The sequence below is a fragment of the Saccoglossus kowalevskii genome, chromosome 22 (genome assembly GCF_978046115.1).
Source record: "Saccoglossus kowalevskii chromosome 22, keSacKowa6.1, whole genome shotgun sequence".
NCBI classification, from domain to species: Eukaryota; Metazoa; Hemichordata; class Enteropneusta; family Harrimaniidae; genus Saccoglossus; species Saccoglossus kowalevskii.
The window spans coordinates 13,374,628-13,395,643 of NC_140662.1; the positions used below are offsets into that span (position 1 = coordinate 13,374,628).

Below are 21,016 nucleotides of genomic sequence, written 5' to 3' on the forward strand. Positions count from 1 at the left end.
TTGGTGTTGTGCGCGCTCTGTATGAGGATTGGGGCAGTCGCCATTTTTCGTTTTCACTGGAAGTGAAACGCTCGTTTCACTGCATCTAGTTTTCGTCTTTTTCGCTGCCCAAGTATTGTTTATGCTGCCAACGAGGTAGGTAACGTTTGAGGAGTACTAGGGAATTATTTGAGAAGACCTTTGTTATGTTTAGACTTATTTTGGCAGTCTTATCGATTTAGTTGATTTATCGTTGGCGTAGTTTACATGCCGAGTTGCCGTCAGTCGTGTAGTTGAGTTGACACTCGTGTAGTTGTGTTTACACTCATCTAAAATTCTCAGTCGTTTCCTATAGCGATTATGCAAGTCACATTCCATGTACAGTTTGTAATCTATTCATATGAGCTCAGATTCATGTATAACTTTACCATATTTTGTGTGTGTACATGTACGATAGATTCGTCTAGTCTCGCCACTAGGTGGCGCACTATGCTGTATATCATTGCCTATCTATTTACATAGTAGCACTGGTACTTATGACAATATAAATACGCAAGTTCATGTTATTATTTTCTGAACGTATACTATTGTATTTCACAGTTTTGACGGTGTTACAATCTTCTCAATATTGTTCGTCATAAATAAAGTGAAGGTTACATCAGTATTTTGCATTGGTTACTGGGGCAGCTACAGTCAAAACTCGACAGTCAACAATTTCTGGTCGAAACTATAGTCATTGCTGTGAGGTCAAGGAATTGCCTACACTATCCACTGCATCGTATCGTATACTAAGCTGAACATCCAGATGTCACTCGGATAGACTTCGCTACTATCAAGACAATCAGTGGACACTCGTAAGCACTGTATACAGCAGATGGAGGAGTCAGAAATATTAAATGATCCTGTCGTAGTCTTTGAACCAAAGCAATTTAATGCAATGGAACCAGATGGTAATCATACTTACAGGAAGTCGAATAATTACTCTCGTTCGCAACCCTCGAAAAGGTCGTTAGCAACTACGGTTCAGACAGTTGATAAATCAAATGAATGCATATTCTGTGATAAGGGAAATCACACTGTTCAAGATTGTCGAAACTTTTCCCGGAGAACCATGGACGAAAGAAGAGACTTTATAATGAAGAAAGGCCTCTGTTTTGGTTGTTTTGGAGAAGGCCACATGTCAAGACAGTGCACCAACAGGTGTGAGTGCAAGGTTTGCCATAAGAAACACCCTACTAGTTTGCATGACAGAGATAAATACTCAAAATCAGGTAACAAGACATCTGAAACCCATGAGATTGAACAAAGGGAAGCTACCTGTCATAAAGTGTTAAGCGGTAACAAAGAATCAGTTTCCTCCATGGTAGTGCCAGTATGGGTATCGTGCAAGGAAAACCCAGGCAGTGAGATGCTGGTCTATGCTCTGCTCGACACTATGTCAGATGTCACATTTATATTGGACCAGATCAGGGAGGACCTACACGCACACTCTAGTCCAGCAAAGCTACGTTTGTCAATGATGACTTCAAAGGGAGACCTTGTAGAAAGTCATAAATATGAAAATCTTGTGGTGAGAGGATTTAACACTACGTCAAGGATTCCTCTCCCAACAACATATTCCAGAGATCATATCCCACTGGACAGGTCCCACATTGCAACACCTGAAACTGCTCGTGAATGGTCTCACCTTCGTAGGATTGCAGATCTGCTGACTCCTAAGCAGGACTGCCCAGTTGGTTTGTTAATTGGATACAACTGCCCAAGTGCTTTAGCACCTCAGAATTGCGTCTTAGGCAGTGGCAATCAACCATATGGTGTAGAAACTAAACTCGGTTGGAGCATTGTTGGTGGATCTCAGACTCAACTTTCAGAGGAATTTGATGCATTTGGTCACACCCACACAGTTGTTAGCAGAACCATACATGCCCCCATCAAGCCTGACGAGCAATCAAACGTGATGTATGTATATAAGACTCCAATCAAAGAAGTCACTATTGCTGATTTGCTGAGTATCGTAGAAAGAGACTTCAGAGATGAAGATTATAAGACTATGTCTCAAGAAGACATGAAGTTTATAGAAATCGTATCAAATGGTATTCGGCAGAGAGAAGATGGGTATTATGAAATGCCACTACCATTTAGGGAGGGAAAACCTCCACAGCTACCAATTAATCGTCAAGCAGCCATGCATCGTGCTATGGGCTTGTTGAAACAATTCCAGAGAAAACCAGAATATCAAAATCATTACACCACTTTCATGAGAGAGATACTAAAGAGAGGTGATGCAGTAATGGTCCCACATGATGAGCCACTGACATCAACACCATGGTATATACCTCATCATGGAGTATACCATCCCAGAAAACCGAATAAGGTAAGAGTTGTCTTCGATTGTAGCGCTCGTTACCAGGGTTCAAGCTTGAATGACCACCTTTTGTCAGGTCCAGACTTGATCAACCCATTAATTGGAGTACTCTGCAGGTTCCGGGAACACCCAATTGCCTTGACGTGTGATGTCGAGAAAATGTTCCATCAGTTTCGTGTGAAGCCTGAACACCAAGACTTTCTCAGGTTTATGTGGTGGGAAGACGAAGACTTCACACAACCCCCAGTTGACTTTAGGATGAAAGTCCATTTGTTTGGAGCTGTTTCATCGCCAGCATGTGCGAACTTCGGCTTAAAACAACTTGCCAAGGACTACAAGCACCTTGGAGAGAATGCTTCAGAATTCTTGAAAAACAACTTCTATGTTGATGATGGGTTGAAGTCGGAACAAAGTGTAGAAGCTATGAAGGATCTCATTCACAATGCTGTTGAGATCTGTGAAAAGGGTAACTTGCGGCTACTCAAAATTAGTTGTAATAATTCTGTCCGAAAGAGCAACTATAACACAGACTGACCTTGAACCCAGTCAGAAGAGTTTTTCGCCAGGAAAGGTTTTAGGTATACAGTGGTGCATCGAATCAGATACCTTTTGTTTTAAGCTGACATTAAAGGATCACCCCTTAACTCGGCGTGGGATTCTAGCAACAGTTGCCTCAATTTACGACCCCTTGGGTCTTATTTCGCCTTTAGTCTTAGTTGGGAAGATGATACTCCAAAGAATGTGCCAGGATAAAGTAGATTGGGATGACCCATTGCCAGATGATCTTCGTCCAGATTGGGAACATTGGAAAGCCGAGCTGTTGAAACTGAGTGAGATCAAAATTCCGTGATGCTTCATTCCAGATGGTTTGGGTCAAGCAGTCTCAGTACAACTTCACCACTTTTCTGATGCGTCATTTTCTGGTTATGGACAATGTTCATATGTGCGTCTGAAGACCACAGATGAAAGGGTACACTGTGCCTTAGTCATGGCGAAGGCAAGAGTTGCCCCATTCAAGCCTGTAACTATACCTGGACTGGAACTACAAGCTGCAACAATTTCAGCAAAGGTTTCTAGGGTTCTCGAGACAGAAATGGGTTATAAAGACATGTCACATCATTTTTGGACGGATTCCAAGGTAGTCTTGGGATATATAAAGAATGATATGAAGAGACTCAAGATGTTCGTCGCGAACAGGGTTCAACGAATTAGAGAAGTTTCCCAGCCAGCACAGTGGAAATATGTTCCAACCACTGATAACCCTGCAGATCATGCCACACGTGGTCTAACAGCTGATGAAATCGCCAAATCCAACTGGCTTACAGGCCCTAAGTTTTTGTGGGAAACAGAGGCTTCACCTCAGACCGCAGACATTGACTTGGAAATCCCAGCAGATGATGTAGAGGTTAAACCGACAGTTGTACATATTGTACAGAGAATGAAGTTCACTAGCTTCACGGAGAGGATGAGCAGATTTTCTAGCTATTTAAAGGCAGTGACAGCAGTGGCAGTCATTGTTGAATGTTCAATTTTGTTGCCAAAGGGAAACCATTTCTCAACTTTAGTTGCAAGTCATTATCATGACCGCATAGGTCATCAAGGTCGAGGCATGACTATCAACGAGATTTGGAATCATGGATACTGGATTGTTGGGTGTCGTTCAACAGTTTCGTCCCTGATCCAAAACTGCGTTACGTGCAAAAAACTGAGAGGAAGAAGAGTGTCACAAAAAATGGCAAACCTTCCAGAAGACAGGACAGAACCCTCTCCACCATTTACCCACTGTGGACTGGACTGTTTTGGGCCGTTTATGATCAAAGAAGGACGAAAGGAGCTGAAGAGGTATGGGTTAATCTTCACATGCCTCGCATCAAGAGCTGTTCATATTGAGGTCTTAGATGATATGTCTACAGATTCGTTCATCAATGCATTGAGATGCCTTATTGCCATTCGAGGAAAGGTACTCATGATTCGCTGTGACCAGGGAACCAACTTTGTTGGTGCGAGTCATGAAATGAAGGAGAATCTTAACAAGTTATACATTGATAGTATCACAAGAAAACTTCTCTCCCAAAATTGTGAGTTCTTATTTAACACTCCTTCATCAAGCCACATGGGCGGAGTATGGGAGAGGCAGATCCGGACTATCAGAAGTGTCTTAGATGGAATCCTGATCCAGAATGGAACCCAGCTGAACACATCAGCTTTGCGTACATTCCTGTACGAGACAATGGCCATAATCAACAGCAGACCACTGACTGTGGATGATTTGGAAGACTCTAACGAGCCCCTTCCTCTATCGCCAAACAATATCCTCACAATGAAGTCTGGAATTGTCACCCCTCCACCTCCTGGAGATTTCGTTGAGGGAAGATATATATGCGAGAAAGAGGTGGCACAGAGTCCAATATCTGGCTAATCTGTTCTGGACAAGGTGGGAAAAAGAATATTTGTACAATCTTCAGTCGAGAAAAACCTGGCAAGGTACCAAAGAAAATATCAGAGTTGGTGATATAGTTATGCTAAAGGACGAGAACGTCTTTCGCTCTGATTGGAGATTAGCTAAAGTGGCAGAGACCTATCCCTCTAGTGATGGTCTTGTGAGAAAGGTAAAGCTACTAATGGCCACTCCAGACTTAGATAAAACAGGTAAGCCAATTTACAATAGAACGTTTTTAGACCGTCCAATTCATAAGCTGATTCTTCTCATTTTCTGTCATGAAGGATTGAAATGATGTTACTTCTTCTACTGAGTAGACATAGTAGTTGACCTTGATCGTTCACATGTTTTACATTGATAAGGCGATATTTGTTTATTCCGAATACCTCCTCTTTTTAGAAATCATCTTGGATGATTTGGGTGGGAGTGTGGCTGCCGTTGCCCGAGCAACCTAAACTTTGCCGCGTTCCCGCGCTTTGTTTAGCCTCGTTCATTTGTCGGCGTGCTATGTATACGTGAAAGACGTCTTCTTCCGAATTATTCTACAGGTTATACTAATAGGTACTGTAGTTTTGTTGTTTAGACTTGTTCCTGATTCTTTTAGTGCTCCCACTCGTTTATTTATCTCACGGCAGTTTTTGGTGTTGTGCGCGCTCTGTATGAGGATTGGGGCAGTCGCCATTTTTCGTTTTCACTGGAAGTGAAATGCTCGTTTCACTGCATCTAGTTTTCGTCTTTTTCGCTGCCCAAGTATCGTTTATGCTGCCAACGAGGTAGGTAACGTTTGAGGAGTACTAGGGAATTATTTGAGAAGACATTTGTTATGTTTAGACTTATTTTGGCAGTCTTATCGATTTAGTTGATTTATCGTTGGCGTAGTTTACATGCCGAGTTGCCGTCAGTCTTGTAGTTGAGTTGACACTCGTGTAGTTGTGTTTACACTCATCTAAGATTCTCAGTCGTTTCCTATAGCGATTATGCAAGTCACATTCCATGTACAGTTTGTAATCTATTCGTATGAGCTCAGATTCATGTATAACTTTACCATATTTTGCACTGGTACTTATGACAATATAAATACGCAAGTTCATGTTATTATTTTCTGAATGTATACTATTGTATTTCACAGTTTTGACGGTGTTACAATCTTCTCAATATTGTTCGTCATAAATAAAGTGAAGGTTACATCAGTATTTTGCGTTGGTTACTGGGGCAGCTACAAACATCATCTTGAGTTTTCCTTGCCAGTCCTACCATTATATCAAAATCATGTACTCTGTTTACTAGCCTGAAATGTAGGCGTGAGTGGCGCCGTCGCCGAACGGCATCAGACCCCACTAACGCTTGACAGAATAGTATATGTCTCTTTGGCTAGATCAATACTGCGAATTCGCAAAGTTCACGCCTTCTTGCAATGAGTTTCAATGAATAATCATGTTGGTGTCCATGATAACACTGCGCGGAGGACACAACTCACGTGATCCTTTCAGGCTACAACATATATTTCCTGTGCAGACGCTCACTCAGTCGTAACCAAGTTGACATGCTGTGTTTGCATTGTTGGCAAAGATTCCAGACTGTTTTCAACAAGATGATTGGGCGGAAATTTGACAGTAACACATCACACATTATGTCAACAAATACATTCTGACGGGAATGGTTACTCTTTAATGGCTGTCGCTATCTGACGTTCCTGCAATTTGATTGGCACCGACAAAAATCATCGGGGGTTGGTGAAAACATACGTCTTTCTTTCAGGTGTGTGTTGGGGTTGGAGCAAAGCGAGAGGCGCTACTCGACTAAAACTGTTTACATTATGTCCCATAACCTCTCCAAAAAGCGTTTTTCACTGACCCTGCTCTTTGGCTGATTTAAGTATACCACTCTTTTGTTCTACTTTGTTAACTCAAAGGCAGCAATGTTTTTTTAGTCCGTAGCCTCCCGCCTTCTCCAATGAAGCTCCAATTATTCACAAGATCAATATGGGAGACTCTTTAGGGATGGACTATTAGATCTTGGGAGGGGGTGGTAAAACCAAGGAGAATTTTTGTTTTTTACTATCCAAATTCCTAATTTTATTTTTTTACACAGAATATGTTTACATTATTTATTTTTTTTACAAAATCCCCGAAGTGGAACATCAATTGATTTTGTTGAAATAATGGGTTTTTTTCCAGTCACCTCTCTCAAATTATTTTTGTTTCCGAATTGTGACCACCCCTACCAAAATCTAATGGTCCATCCCTTATTACCATGCACATACATACAGTGCTGTTTGGCTACTATCTCTAACAATGCGGGTGTCAACCACAGCGTAATTAGTACCATATCTTAGTTAGTTAGTTCTGCAGCCGAGGTAGTTCTGAGGTAAACATCATCTAGCATTTGGTGTACTTGACACAATAATTGACCCCACCCTCACTGGGGTATAAACAGTATACTAATACACTACAGTTGTATAAATCAGCAGTAGTGCACAGTATTGATCATTTCCAGTTAAATAAACTAGCAATAGCGATTATGATAATAAATATAGCCTCATTGCAGCAATGCCGGGTTTCGAGTCAGTTATGCATATTAATGATATCCATATCCATATATGGTCATATTTTATGTTAGTCACATCTCTTGTTCAATGGCTTCAATATTGCAGTGGTTGCATATCTATCAATGGCATACATGTAGCATAAACACAGTAATTATTGGAATGAAAGGCAGTTTTACCAACTTGACAAAACAGTTCATGTGACTCGTCCACATTTTTTGTGTTGGTTCGAAATGTTACAATCTCACAAGCACCTGTCTCTTAGAGGGTCTCTAACTTACTATCTCACCGGCGATTAGATCCTCTAGGCACCCTATCAGACTATGTTTCAACAAGTTGGCTCAGATCGGCATGGTTTATCTTCAACGGTAAACCATTCATTCGTTGTTCTCCTTTCTCTGACATCTTCAGGTTAATGAACTTATAATGTGATGCCTGTATGCCAAAGGACATCACTCACGTAGAAAAAAATAAGTTTGATATCTCCAACATTATGATGGTACATGACTCTCCCTGTTGGTATTGTCAATGTCAAAAAACACGTCCACACAAATCACTACCTGTAATTCTTATCTGGCATTCAATAAAATAGTTTAATTATGTAATAATTATTATATGAATATAAGGGGTCAAATTTACTTCCTGCAACACATGGTTAATGTGTAATTACTTTGTTAAATATTAAATATTGTCCAAGCATGAGGAGTGTTTCATTACAGTGTAGGGATTAGGCGTAATCCGGGTCAGTTACAGAACACAGAATGACATGATTGGAAACATGTGCATATGGGAATTGCATAACAGGTACTATATAAATTTAAACTGTATTAGTTTTGGAATGATAATCAGCGATAAACGTCGTCGTCCAATAACAATGTATACGATACTCACCTAAGATACAATGTTGTGTTCGTAGCCACGTGTTATTTGCATGTCGATAGCCTATTTTCTACTGGATCAGTGACGACACGCCGACAACATTTCAAACCATATTGATCAAAGAGTAGTGTATGTTGAGAACAGTTTTTGATTACTTGACAAATGAGCATGGTATAAGTCACATTACTTTTCGAATCTAACGGGTATAGTATTAGTAAATCCTGAATCATTCATCATCAGCTGCATCCTCGGGTTCAAAGGATGGCGGCGATAGACGCCAAACTTATTCTACTATTCGTGAGTATAATCGGTTAATGGTATACTTGATCATTGCCGAATGTTATCACATTTATTTTGCCCTTGATCGTTTTCTCGCTTTCTTATCCGACCCTCTGCTTCCAAGGCAATCCTGGGCCATACAGGTTAATATTTAAATACATAATTAAATATTATTTAACATTAGAAGTAGGCCATTCTATTGTGGAAATTAGGTGCTTTTTTGTAGCCCTAACCTGGAGTTTAAATTAAACCTGCAAATTAAAGCGTCGAACTCAAACTCCACATTCTTGGCGCCGGGCGTCTTTCTCAGTTGAACTTCAGACTTTGTTGTTAAACGCCAGGCTCGGCTATGGTAGTACGTGGAACTGCTCGCCAGATTCCAGAGTCATTCAAAGCGTAGACACCCTTTGGTGAACACGATCTCCAGCAGCAACAACCTCAGAATCTTGCTGTTTTAGTTTTCAAATACCATGAAGTCGCACAGTTTATTTAAACAATGATTTGTTTCTTATAATACGACGTTTAATATTGGAAACAAGTACAACTTAGATGGGACCCTGTCAACTATAGCATAAATATATTAGTAAACTACTTACTCATAAACATAATTATTATTGTTGAATTAATTTATTGAATATGTTAAATCAGTCGTACTAATTTGTTTACAATATTTGTTTTCAATAGAAATTGTATTTACTATTTAGTATTATATAATTTGATATTGGTTGTTATTTTGTTGATTTAAATCGTTTTTACATAGTTGTGTTTGTTTTTATATGTCACTTTCTCAGGATACATTTGGTGCGATGGGTTCAAAAAGAATGGTGGTAGTGTTCTTTTTCTTAGTTGTAACGTGGGTTGTCACACTTGTATTTTATAACCAAGAAACGGTTGGGTATTATGACAGATAAGATGGGACATACGAGTGGTAACACGCTGAAATGCACAGCCTCAATATTGTAAAAAAATTATACCGGGGGTTTTGGCAGAAGAAGGAAGGAGTAATTCCACTAATTTTACCAGTTAATGTTATGTACGATATTATTGTTGAACAAGCACCACGAAATCGTCAATAAAAAAACTGATGATCGGTCACATGACTGTGTTTTCGATGGTTTAGATGGATGCCCAGTGAAGTAACTGGCAAGAGTCGCGCTCACATCAAAGGTATGTTGAGTGTACACTGCGTTGTGTCTAGGTTAATTGCCACTGCATCGATCAGGAATTATTAGCAGTTTCATAATATATGGCACTAGTGGTGGTGGTGATTTGTGGGGAATATTACATTTTGAGACGTTTTCCCGGGTTGAAAGTAACTACAAATGTGTGTGTGTACTAGATTGTGTGTAATGATAATACTAGTATTTAATTTCAAAATCTGTGAATATATAAGTGTTTTGTATTAGACACCAGTATACAGTGAATTGTATGTTTTCATTGCGAATTGTTTCTATGTTGTATACACATTGTCGTAATAAGCTCACATTTTACAGTTTTAACTGTTATTCTATAAATGAAAATTTGGCACGTAGTTTAATGATATGTCGTTTTTTTAGATTGTTACGGTGGAAGACGTAGCGGTGTTCTTTTATTTAAACGTTTAACGGATTTGTCTTGCATATATAGCACAAAAATATATTCTTCAACTTCGATTTTCTTCTAAACACGAGTAACATTATTAATAAATTATTAATCCCTGCACAAAAAGTAGTATTATTAATAATGAAAATAACGTTTACATATTTTGCAGAATCACGTCCTTTACTGTACCAGCTCGCATTATCGATCCTAGTTCTTCATCGATTAGAAACTGTGAAGATCTTCGGTAAGCGGATTTGTAGTTATCGCACTTGTAATGAATCGTAAAATATTTCTATTGGGCATACAATTACTTAAAAAATGATGTGGCGTAAATACATACATTTCTTTTATTTTTATCCATATCCGGTAAATGGTCAACATCCGAATCGTAATACTGCTGCGACATTGTTCAACTGTCATCTGGGAATTCCACAACAATAAAGAAAAGGTGCAGCATTGCAGCGATCAATGCATATGTATAGACATATCCATCTGACAGTTTGTTATGAGGTCACAGGGTCGGGTCAAATATTAACCCAAAACACCAAATAATATTTAATATTTTATCATCTCGTGTACGGGTTCATGACCAATATAAAAGTACACAATTCCTTTAACACAGGGGTAATCTAGTCTGATTGGCACTAGTATTGTTTAATACAATTACATATAATTAGTAACGATAAAGCACACTGGTCAATCCTACCGGTACGACGCGATGCATGAATTGGGTGAAGCCATACTAGGTACACAACATATGTGCTTTAAATAGTTCTCGAGTTCATCAGTATCGCCTGCCACTGCAATGGTTCAGCACTAAACGCTGCTTTCATCACGCACAAGCGCAAATATCCGGTTACGAAATTATCCGGTCAAGAAATTACGCACTGTGGATACTACAGCAAAGTCGGTAATGATTCTGTGACAAGGAGAGATATTTCTTACTCGTCAAATATTCCAGTGATATACACATACATAAATATTTCATAAACAAATTGGTCAGGGAAATCACAATTATAGAAATTAATGACATAATCCGGAAAGACTGTCCAGTACTCCCACCCATTACAAGTCCAGGAGTAACGAGCGTGTCTGGAGGAATGTTCGGTACCTGACGTTTCCCGAGTGCGTCGAATTGTATCAGTAGCCAGAGACTGAAGTTCACAAATTCAAGCGTCGAACTCTAACTAAATTATTGATGATTAATCTGCTAAAGCACGCGTGAGAAAAATGCTCACACTTTGTTATTTTTTCTCAAAAATCCAAGATGGCAGCCAAACTATGAATTATTTTCATTTTTCTCGTAAAAAGCCTTGGCCTTGCATGGTACATTAAACACTGAGCAATAAATGTACATTTATACCATTTGTGCTAAATTCTTGTTTAATTGTCTGTTAGAAATCCAAAATGGCAACCAAACCATATGACTAACCATAATTGTTTTTTTATTTCAATGTGCTTCACATATATACCGTATTTATCCGGGTATAAGCCCAGGGTCCTGAACATGGAAAATTGCGAAAAAGAAGGGGTGGGCGTTTGCCAGGAGATACCCGGCAAAAAAAACGAAAATTGTCAACATGCAGATCGAACTGCGCAAGAAATAGAACGGCAAATGAATACATGCAACGGAAATAAATGAACAATATGCAACACTAGAAGTATAACAAAAATAATGTATTGCTTATAATGTGACAAATAAACCAGAAATAATAAAAATCGACAGTGAGGAATCATTTGAATTAGGATTTTCCCGCCGACAAACACGCCCAATACGCGTGAACTCAAAATGAATTAAAATGTTAGGGGTTAAACTGCGTAAAATGATTTCCGGCCTTGACAAATTACGAATCAACCGTCATACAAGATCAATAATAATTTACAAATTTACACAGTAAAAATTATAAAAATTCATAGCTGTTTGAAAAAACTTCCCAGGTCTTTATTTGTACGTTCATTGCCATCTTCGTCAAACTCAAAACCCTCAAATGTCCAGTCGGCGTCACTGTAGCCGTCGAACAAAATCCCTACAACTTATTCCTGAAGTTCGTCGTTATCGTCCCACACAATTTGTACCTTTAATCCACGGATTTCGCAGTCTGTTAGCTTGGCACTTTTCATTCATGTCTAATCATAATAAAGAGACAAGAAAATGGGGTCGCTCTGCTGCGATGCTTTTGTTTACAGTCTAGCAATCATCTTTGACCTTTATGCATCTGCTTTACTGATTGGCTAAGAATGACATCACTACTAGTATTTCATCATAAAGGTCAAATCGTAACATTGCTTTCTTATCAGACTCGACGCTTATTAATCACGGTTATCATTCAGCAAGTCCGGCGGTTGGAATGTCTCACTACATGGATATCGCGGTGAACTTGAAATAGGAATTTTTTTTTATCCAATGACAGAAGAATAGTTCTCATGACAGAAATGCAATAGCGGTGATAAAAGATGGTAAAAAAGTTGGCAGTCTTCGGCGTGACATTGCAAAATTGCTGGCCCCGGTTATGGATTCGCAAGCTGCTACCAAATATTTATAAAGCCAAAATAACGTGATTTAAACCATTCTCCCAGGTACGGGTTGCTACAATATTGCAACATTGTTTTCATTGTCGACGACGCAATAGCCGAACGAGTGCGACACTTGCTTAGCGGCTCTCATACGATTTGCTTGAATCGTTTCTAAGGAAGCACAAACCAAACGGCCACGACATATTTCAAAAAGAGAACTACCGTTTCTGCTTTAATATTTATTTTATAGACTTGCTAACTGTTATGATTCTGACAAAAATCAGCGGTGAACGCGCTGCCCTGAAGGCAGAAGGCTGCCACTGCTATTTTGCGTTCACCCCTTGTTTTACACAATTAACAATTTTTATAAGTATCACGACAGACTTTAAGAAAGTCAACTGTTAATACAACCACAGTCAACGAATAGAAAATAGTTTTTTTGTTTGTTTTTCGGTACTGTAGTTCAAATTCCAGATCAATGTGTTTTATAATACATATTCGTTGAGCTGTTTGACACGTGTTATGCCATAGACTAGTATTATTAAGATGATAAGGGTTTTAACACTTTTATGTTGTTTCAGAGATGTTTTGGGCAACATAACATTGCGGAAGAACGTTGCTGTTTGTTTACACACATGCCAAACAATATTGAGGATATATCTTATCAACAATATTTTGTTTATTTTGCATTGGTTTATAGGTCGGAGATCAATAAGTGGCTGAAGCTTGAACATAGTTTAGCTATTTACAAAAGTGAGAATAAAATCGAGGAAAGGTGTTGCCCTCAAAGGCCGTGGAATAGAAGCAATGTAATTGACATGGATCAATATGCACGTGATTTCTACACAATCGGGGTTCAGGACAGTTGTGCTCTCGTTGGTAGCAGCGGAATTTTGTTAAATAGCACATGTGGTAAAGAAATAGACAAATAGACGACTTTGTTATTCGAATGAACCTTCCGCTAGTCAGAGGATTTGAAAACGATGTTGGACACAAGACGAATCTTTCGGCTGTTAATCATTTCGTTATTCAATTTTTAGCAGAGTATTTAAAAAACCCGAAAGGAAATAAGGCATATGAAAGATACTACAATGAACTAAGGGATGTTAACAATTCTTTGTTATGGTTTGGATATGACCAATCATTGCGTAAGTCCGGAATGAGTCTGAAATATCTTCTGATGAAAACAAAAGGTAAAGGTCCAGCAAAATTGAATTATAAGCTGGCATATGCTGTTAAACCACTTTTTCCTGGCATGTCATCCAAGTAAGTACATTTTACACATATCAGTTATTAATGAAGGATACGTATTTATTACTGAGAATTCATACTTGACTTCAAACGCAATACAATCAATTCAAATGAGCTAATTACTCGATCTAGCATAGCACATTTTACAAACGGGGTTCAAGGATATTTGGTATATATAAATATACGAAACGTCTTTAATAGGCATTGAAACTCGATTACAGAAGTATGGTTACCAAATAACTTTTTGCAAGGAAAGGGAATTATTTTTTATTGCTCGCTAATGTGAAATAGTATTGTCATATCTCAATAATTTATTTGTTTTTATTCTGTAAATCGAAAGTAGTTGTGAGATAGATATTTATGGAATTATAATAATTATTGAGTTCTAATGGTAAATATATAATGAAATATAGATTCGTATAGATATTATTCATATCTGCTTTTCTGTAAGGAAAATGATAGAGTGAAAAACACAAATGTTATATATTGGAATGAATTATCATTTAATAGATCTAAAGAGGGGATTCAATATTAAAAGTATTTATTCACCTAACACTGTAAGCCTGCAATCGTGCGTGCAATCCTCCGAGAGCATTATCCCTTTTATGTTTTGTTCTTGTCACAATTACAAGGGTAGTTTTAGGGTTATCAATTATTCTTTTTTATTTGCACTTTATTGTCAGCTGATATTAATTTCATCGCATTTATGTTTTATTTTATTGATTGGTTTAGGATTTGGAATAAGTCTGGTGCAAGTGAGGGATTTATAACGTTCACACTGGCATGGCAAAAATATTGATGTTTATGGATTTTGGCCTTATACTGAAGACATAAACGGCAATCCTGTACAGCATTACTATTACTTGACAATGAAATACACGAAAACAAAACCACAAGCTATTCAGTCACGCGAAAACCAGATATTGCACAACCTGCATGGCCGGGGATTTATTGGTCTAACTACAGGAAATTGCACAAGTTAATAAGTTAACAATGTATTTTTATTTCTTAATTTCTCTTACTTGAAGGCCTCTGTTTTAGGATTAGATGTGCATATCTTTATGATAACAGGATAACTATTGCAACATTGATATATTGTTTGTATTAAAGTAACATTTCTTTCACATTAAAATACTATTAAATACCAAATAACAATTAAATATCAACATGTGATTTTTTAAAACCTTAATATCCATATTTACTAATACATTATTTAATATGTTGAAACAAACATCATGTAAGATATGAAATGTAAAGCATTTCAATTTAGAATATCATCCTAAAATAAAATCATAGATTAGAAAGAATGTTTTATGAACATTTTTATTTTATTTGTGTAAGAATTATTCAAACGGGAAATAAATTGTATTCACGCTATACTGAACACCAATGTGTTACGTGTAAACATGAATGGATTATTTATTTAGAAATGTATTCTGAATTATTGAAATGTTGTGACTAATGTTTGCAAAGTCATGCATGTGCTAAAAGAAGATAATTTTATGTCACATACACGTACATACATAATGCAACCAAAAGTGCGCATTCCTTGCATATGGTAATTTTAAAAATGTGATAAAATAAACAAGTTCTGAATTGCCTGCCTCTTAATTACATATTGTAAAAGAATGACGTAAATGTCTTAATCCTGTGACATCCGTGTATCAACTTTACAAAGTGCTCAAACAGATGTGATATGTCAAATGAGGGGCATATGTGTAAATCAATTCTTAAATATAAATTATAGATAAATCAAAATAGAGTAATTGGTTATTTTAGATAGTTATTAGCCTATTTAAAAAACTACTGCACATGATACTTTGACATGATATTGCCAATGATGGAATATGTGTGAATGCCATCAAATCTATTGTCTAATTGAAATTAGGCGAGGGTTCTCCGAACCCGCCTATTCACATAGTTCATACCCACCATAGACTCCGGTCAGTCAAAATGACTATTTTGAACTGTAGGCATTAATCAGCGATTCTGCCGGTGACGAAGAGATAAAATCCAGGTCAGGGGAAGCCCCATGACCTCAAGATTCTTTTACCCCTTACGTAACGAACCCACGTGACCGAGGCCACAGGTAGCCGTCCTTCACTCTGGTTCCTTTCTCTCCGCCTCGAGGACTTGGACCAACGCGACGGAAAGAGTGGGGAGGTTGGGGGGACCCGGAGTCTATGGTGGGTATGAACTATGTGAATAGGCGGGTTCGGAGAACCCTCGCCTAAATTCACTACGTTCAATTACCCACCATAGACTCCGGTCAGTCAAAATGACTATTTTGAACTGTAGGCAGAGTCAGACACCGATAGGTGGCGGGTTTTTCAGAGCAAACAGAAAAAAAAGGAGAATGATGAAAGACTTTCCCCCAGTCCGGGATGAAAAACAAACCCAAAAACCTAAGTTAAGACCCAAGAAGGGTGGTGTCTTACCTTGCCTGTGCTGTCCCAGAAGCAAGAAGCCAATGCTGCTGTGGTGACAGGGTTCGGTGTGCCTGAGAAAGCTAGACCCAAGCCGAACTCAGGGTGATAAGCTTGAAGTAGAACCGAAACAGTTCGCATGAGGGCGTAGGTCGACAGAAGCAAAACCTGGGAGCTTCCAGGAAGTGCTAGTGAAACAGACAATCTGCCCTGCAAAAATGCAGAGACTGACTTATCGCCTATGCGCAGAGGACCCTGCAGTCGTTCGGGCTGGGTCAGCAAACAAGGCCTGACCCGCTACGACGGGGCCTAACCTGAAGAGACCCTGCTCAATAGATTGGGTGTCTCCTAGGTAGTAGTTGATGATGACGTTCTGCGTTCTCCAGAAGCCTGCCCTCAGAATGTGTTTGAGGGGGGCACCTGACACTAGCGCTAGTGAGTTAGCAATCGCACAGACCTCATGTTCTTGTAGTTGGTGTCTCTGCAAGGTCTGTGTTGAGGAGGATAGTGTATTATAGACCTCCAGTACAGTCGCAGTAATCCACCTGGGGATGGAAGTCGGGGAAACCGGCTTATCCCGCTTGTCAGGGCCGTAACACAAAAACATGTGTTTGGTTCCCCGTCTAGAAAACCTGGTACGGTTCTCGTAGCAACTCAGCGCTCGGACCGGGCAGAGAAGCAATTCCTCCTGATCCTCCGGACTGACAATATTTGCCAGCCGGGGGATGACGATCGATTGAGGATCGTGTCCTGGGATTTGGTTCTTGGCGAGAACCCGATTCGTGTCTTAGTACAACTTGATCGCCCATAAAAGCGGCACAACCGTCCGCAAAGGATAGTGCGCGCCTAGCTTTGACCAGCGCCTACCTGAGGCGAGGGCCAGTAGGAAGACTATTTTCCACATCAAAAAATTGAGTGGTGCTGATTGGAGAGGCTCAAAAGGCAGTCTGCTTAGAGCAGACAACACAGCCGACGAGTCCCAGTTGGGCGGCTCCCTTGTATGGGGTCTTGACGTCTGGAAAGCAGTAAATAGTCTCCTAAAAATAGGACAATCGGCTAGTCTTGTTCCCGTACGTTCTGAGTGGTAGGGGACAAGACCAACCTGTAGCCAACGCTCGCTGCGTAGAACAAACCCACTTCGTCAAACAGGTGGACGAAGGAGCCTGCTACCTAGCCAATAGAGGGATGGTATGGTTCAATCTCCCTTCTGCTACACCAATCAGTGTATGCTTGCAGCCTAGAAATGTAGGCCGCGTAGGTGGGATCCCTGTTCGCCCTGGCCAGGACGTTGGCAGCCCGCTCAGATAAGGCTTTCATATGTGCGGGTCTACTGAGAGCCTCTATGCGTGTAAGTGATACCTGCTGGGCTCGTTGGTAGTGCGCCGTCTGGTTGGGACGGCAGGTCCGGTAAGTCAGGAAGCACTGCTGGCACTTTGACTAGCCTTCCCAACAGAAGTGGAAACTAGGCCTTGCTTGGCCAATTGGGTGCAACCCATGATAATATGCGGGTGTGCACCTGTCAAAGTTTTTCTCAGGTGCCCGGTGAACTAGCGGGAAGGGAGGAAAGGCGTACACAACTAAGTGGGTCCACGGGGCTAGCAAAGTGACCCTGGCCTAGGCTCTTGGAGTCAGCAGGAGTGTTACGCACGTCGGGAGCTTGGCGTTCCTGGGTGCGGCAAAACGGTCCAACCTTGGACCTTCCCACGGCCGAAAACAGCCTAGAGGCTACCCACTGGGGTATCAGCTACTCCGTGTTCTGGAGACGGAGCCGCCCTGAAAGGGCGTCGCCAGACTGTTCCTCACCCCTGGAAGGTGGTGTGCGGTTAGCTCCACATTGTATTCCAGGCACCAAAGGAGGTTTTTGCTCCGCTAGGACTGACAACGATGGGGAACGCCCCCCCCCCTCCTTCTTGAAGGAGACCACCGCTACGTTGCCTGTGCGGAGCAGGACTCTGTGGTCTCGAACTACGGGTAGAAAGCATGGTAGTGCTAAGTACACTGCTCTCAGTTCGAGCCGGTTGATATGGTAGTCTCGAAACTAATGCGGGGGCCATATCCTCGGGCTTATTGGACCAATAGATGCGCTCCCCAACGCTAGGGGGAGGTATCTGTTACCAGAGTCATACCTGCGGCGAGCGGGCCCAAGGGGCTCCCCTGTCCGAGGTTGGCCAGTGACGACCACCAGGGCAGGGCTTCCTTCACTTGGTCCGAGATCGAAACCCGCCTATCTAGTTCCCATAGGAGAGCTCGGCGCTATAACAAGCATTATACCGGGCGGCTGCGTAGTGCGGCCTGGGGAACGACCCTTCAAACCGAGGTCATCATTTCAATGATCCGTGTTAGTTCGCGGAGGGACACAGAGGGAACGCTGACTAGGCATTCGGCTAGGCTGCCTAGCGCTAAGCAATACACTTGAAATAGCTAAGCCAAGCATACCTCTGTGTCAAAACTCCATGCCCAGGGACACCAACTGCACGTTGGGTCGAGGTGGGACTTGTCGATTTACCAATGAGCCCAACTGGTGAAGTAAATCCCGTGTTAGCCTGACACGTTTGGCTATTACCCCTTGCCCGGGTTGTTGGTAACCGGAAGTCTGGGTACGGATTGAGGTGTCATGACATCTGGTGAAGCAGCAGCACTACCTGTTTCATCACTCTGGTGAAGACGTAGGGCGCTGTGCCTAACCCGAACGGGGAGGCACCCGAGATTCGAATACTTGGCCCAGCTGGGCGATTCAAAGGAGATGGCAACTCGCTGGGTGCATCGGTACGTGCAGGTAGGCCCCGCTTAAGTCTAATGGGGCTAGCCAGTCAAAACTGTGGATGGAGAGAAGAACCCTGAATGGTGTCTCCATGTGGAACCGATCGAGGAGCACATACTGATTCAGTCTGCCTAGGTCCAAAACTGGATGCCTGCCATTTGTAGATTTGGTACTACGAACCCATTTGGGTAGAAGCCTGGCCTTAGCCCCGGCTGATGTACCCTGTGTATGGCACCTTTCCCCAGCAAACTGCTACTTCCTGTCTGATTGCTTCCGCCTTGCGGGAGTCCCCTGGCAGTGCCCAACAGGGGAGACACTGACGGGGGGAAAAGGAGATTTCAGCGGTATCTCGTAAACTGATGTTACCACCTGGAAAGGTCCAGGGATCGGTCACCCGTTGTCTCCAAACTGGACTACACCGGCGCAATCTGTGTTGACAGGGATATGTGGCCACGTTTTCGGCAGTTGCGAGGGGGGTGTGCTTCCTTCCCCCATGAGGTGAGTCCCCAAGGCCTAAAGTAGTCACTAAGTTGTGACCTGGCCATTCACCGAACACGTGCCTGCCCCCCCCCCCCGGTTGCAGATGTGAGCGTCAAACATGCCTCCCCTGCTGCTGGGTAGACGTCCGCCCAGGGAGGGTGAGGAGCCACCACCTGGCTCTTACCTCCCTGGGGGCGCGCCACTACCCTCCCCTCCCATGGAAGGGTATAAGCGCTTGCCTCCTGGCTGACTCCAGCTAGCGGACAACGCCCTAGGGCATTGTGTTTTCTGTGCTTGGGGTGCCCTCCGATTCCCTATGGTAGGACCAACTGGCTAGCGGATTCAAACTGAACCCTCCGGTTCATTGCACTCCGAAGCTTCGAGACTGTACCCACCATTCCCTGAACAAAGAAGGTGGAGGAAGTCCAGTCTGCGTCACTGAGGCGGGGATGTACCCCGGCTCAGCTTGTCGGTGAAAACACGTGCGTCTAAGGCCGCGTCTCGTAGCACGGTAGTGGCCCTGGCCAAGAGAGCCAGGCGACACTAGGGGGTGTCGCATGTAGATGTGCGGTGGCCCACCAGTAAAAATGTCGCCTGGTCTAGGAGGCTGGTGCATTCTGCCTCCAAGGTCTCCAGAGTGCTGGTCATGCATAATGTGCTCAAGCAACTCTGCCCTCAGAGCTAGATGGGTCGTCTTCAATTGGAAAGGACACCCATGGAACGCGGCTATCCCCCTTTGCCCGGTTTGCCAAATTCGTGGTACCGGGGTCTGGGGAAGGAGCCTTGGAATCCGGTTGGGGGCATTTTGGTCTCATCCCATGCTATGGGGTCTGATCCCGAAACCACACCGACCGGGTAGCATTTGGTCCAGTGGGAAGTGTTGCCTTATGTTATCCCCACTGGGGGGCCTTAAGCATTACATCCTCCACGGCTGACCAACGCCGCCCATCAACACCATTTGCATGTTCTGCACCCCACTCCGCACTCAGGCGGACAGGGAGAGACTTGCCAACGGGGTTGCTTTGGATCCCGACGCCCGTGATCCCATAAGCGTTGAAGCAACCTTAGGTGGTTGCTTTAGGATCAAGGGTGGGGGTATATACATCGTATCACTGGGATCGATGATACTCCGCCTTACCCCAAAGCGTGGCTCACCGAGTCATACAGATGGATGACTCTGATGGACCGCTCGGAGTACTGGCTGTATCCGACGCGAGCGAACTGCATCTCCTTTCACATTAATATGTGAGAGGGAGCGTGTTCGACTGTGCGTCTCATGACAGGGTCGGTTCCCTCTGCGGACGCCCGTGGGTCGGTTCCCTCTGCGGACGCCCGTGGGTCGGTAAGAAAGGAGTCAAAACTCACAGCGGGGACCGGACACAAGGAAAAATTCATTACCATTGTACCGTTACCGCGTGACGAACCCTAGCTGGCTGAAAGTAGGGGGGTCAACGTGTGCCCTGCCCTGAAAGCCCTGCCCCGAGATCGGAGACTTGGCTGGCAGCACCCTGTTGGC

The 21,016-nt window shown here is 42.1% G+C and overlaps 2 protein-coding genes across 2 annotated transcripts; both read left to right on the top strand.

Annotated features, from left to right (window-relative positions):
• The first annotated feature begins 853 nt into the window (after positions 1-853).
• Positions 854-3,194, top strand: LOC144361821 (uncharacterized). The gene is made up of 2 exons (XM_085495759.1): positions 854-2,810; positions 3,055-3,194. Exons 1-2 carry the CDS (start codon positions 854-856, stop codon positions 3,192-3,194), a joined length of 2,097 nt encoding a protein of 698 aa, XP_085351885.1.
• Positions 3,195-3,332: 138 nt separating this feature from the next.
• LOC102807510 (uncharacterized) lies at positions 3,333-4,763 on the top strand. The gene has a single exon (XM_006823829.2). It carries the CDS (start codon positions 3,333-3,335, stop codon positions 4,761-4,763), a length of 1,431 nt encoding a protein of 476 aa, XP_006823892.2.
• The last annotated feature ends 16,253 nt before the right edge of the window (positions 4,764-21,016 follow it).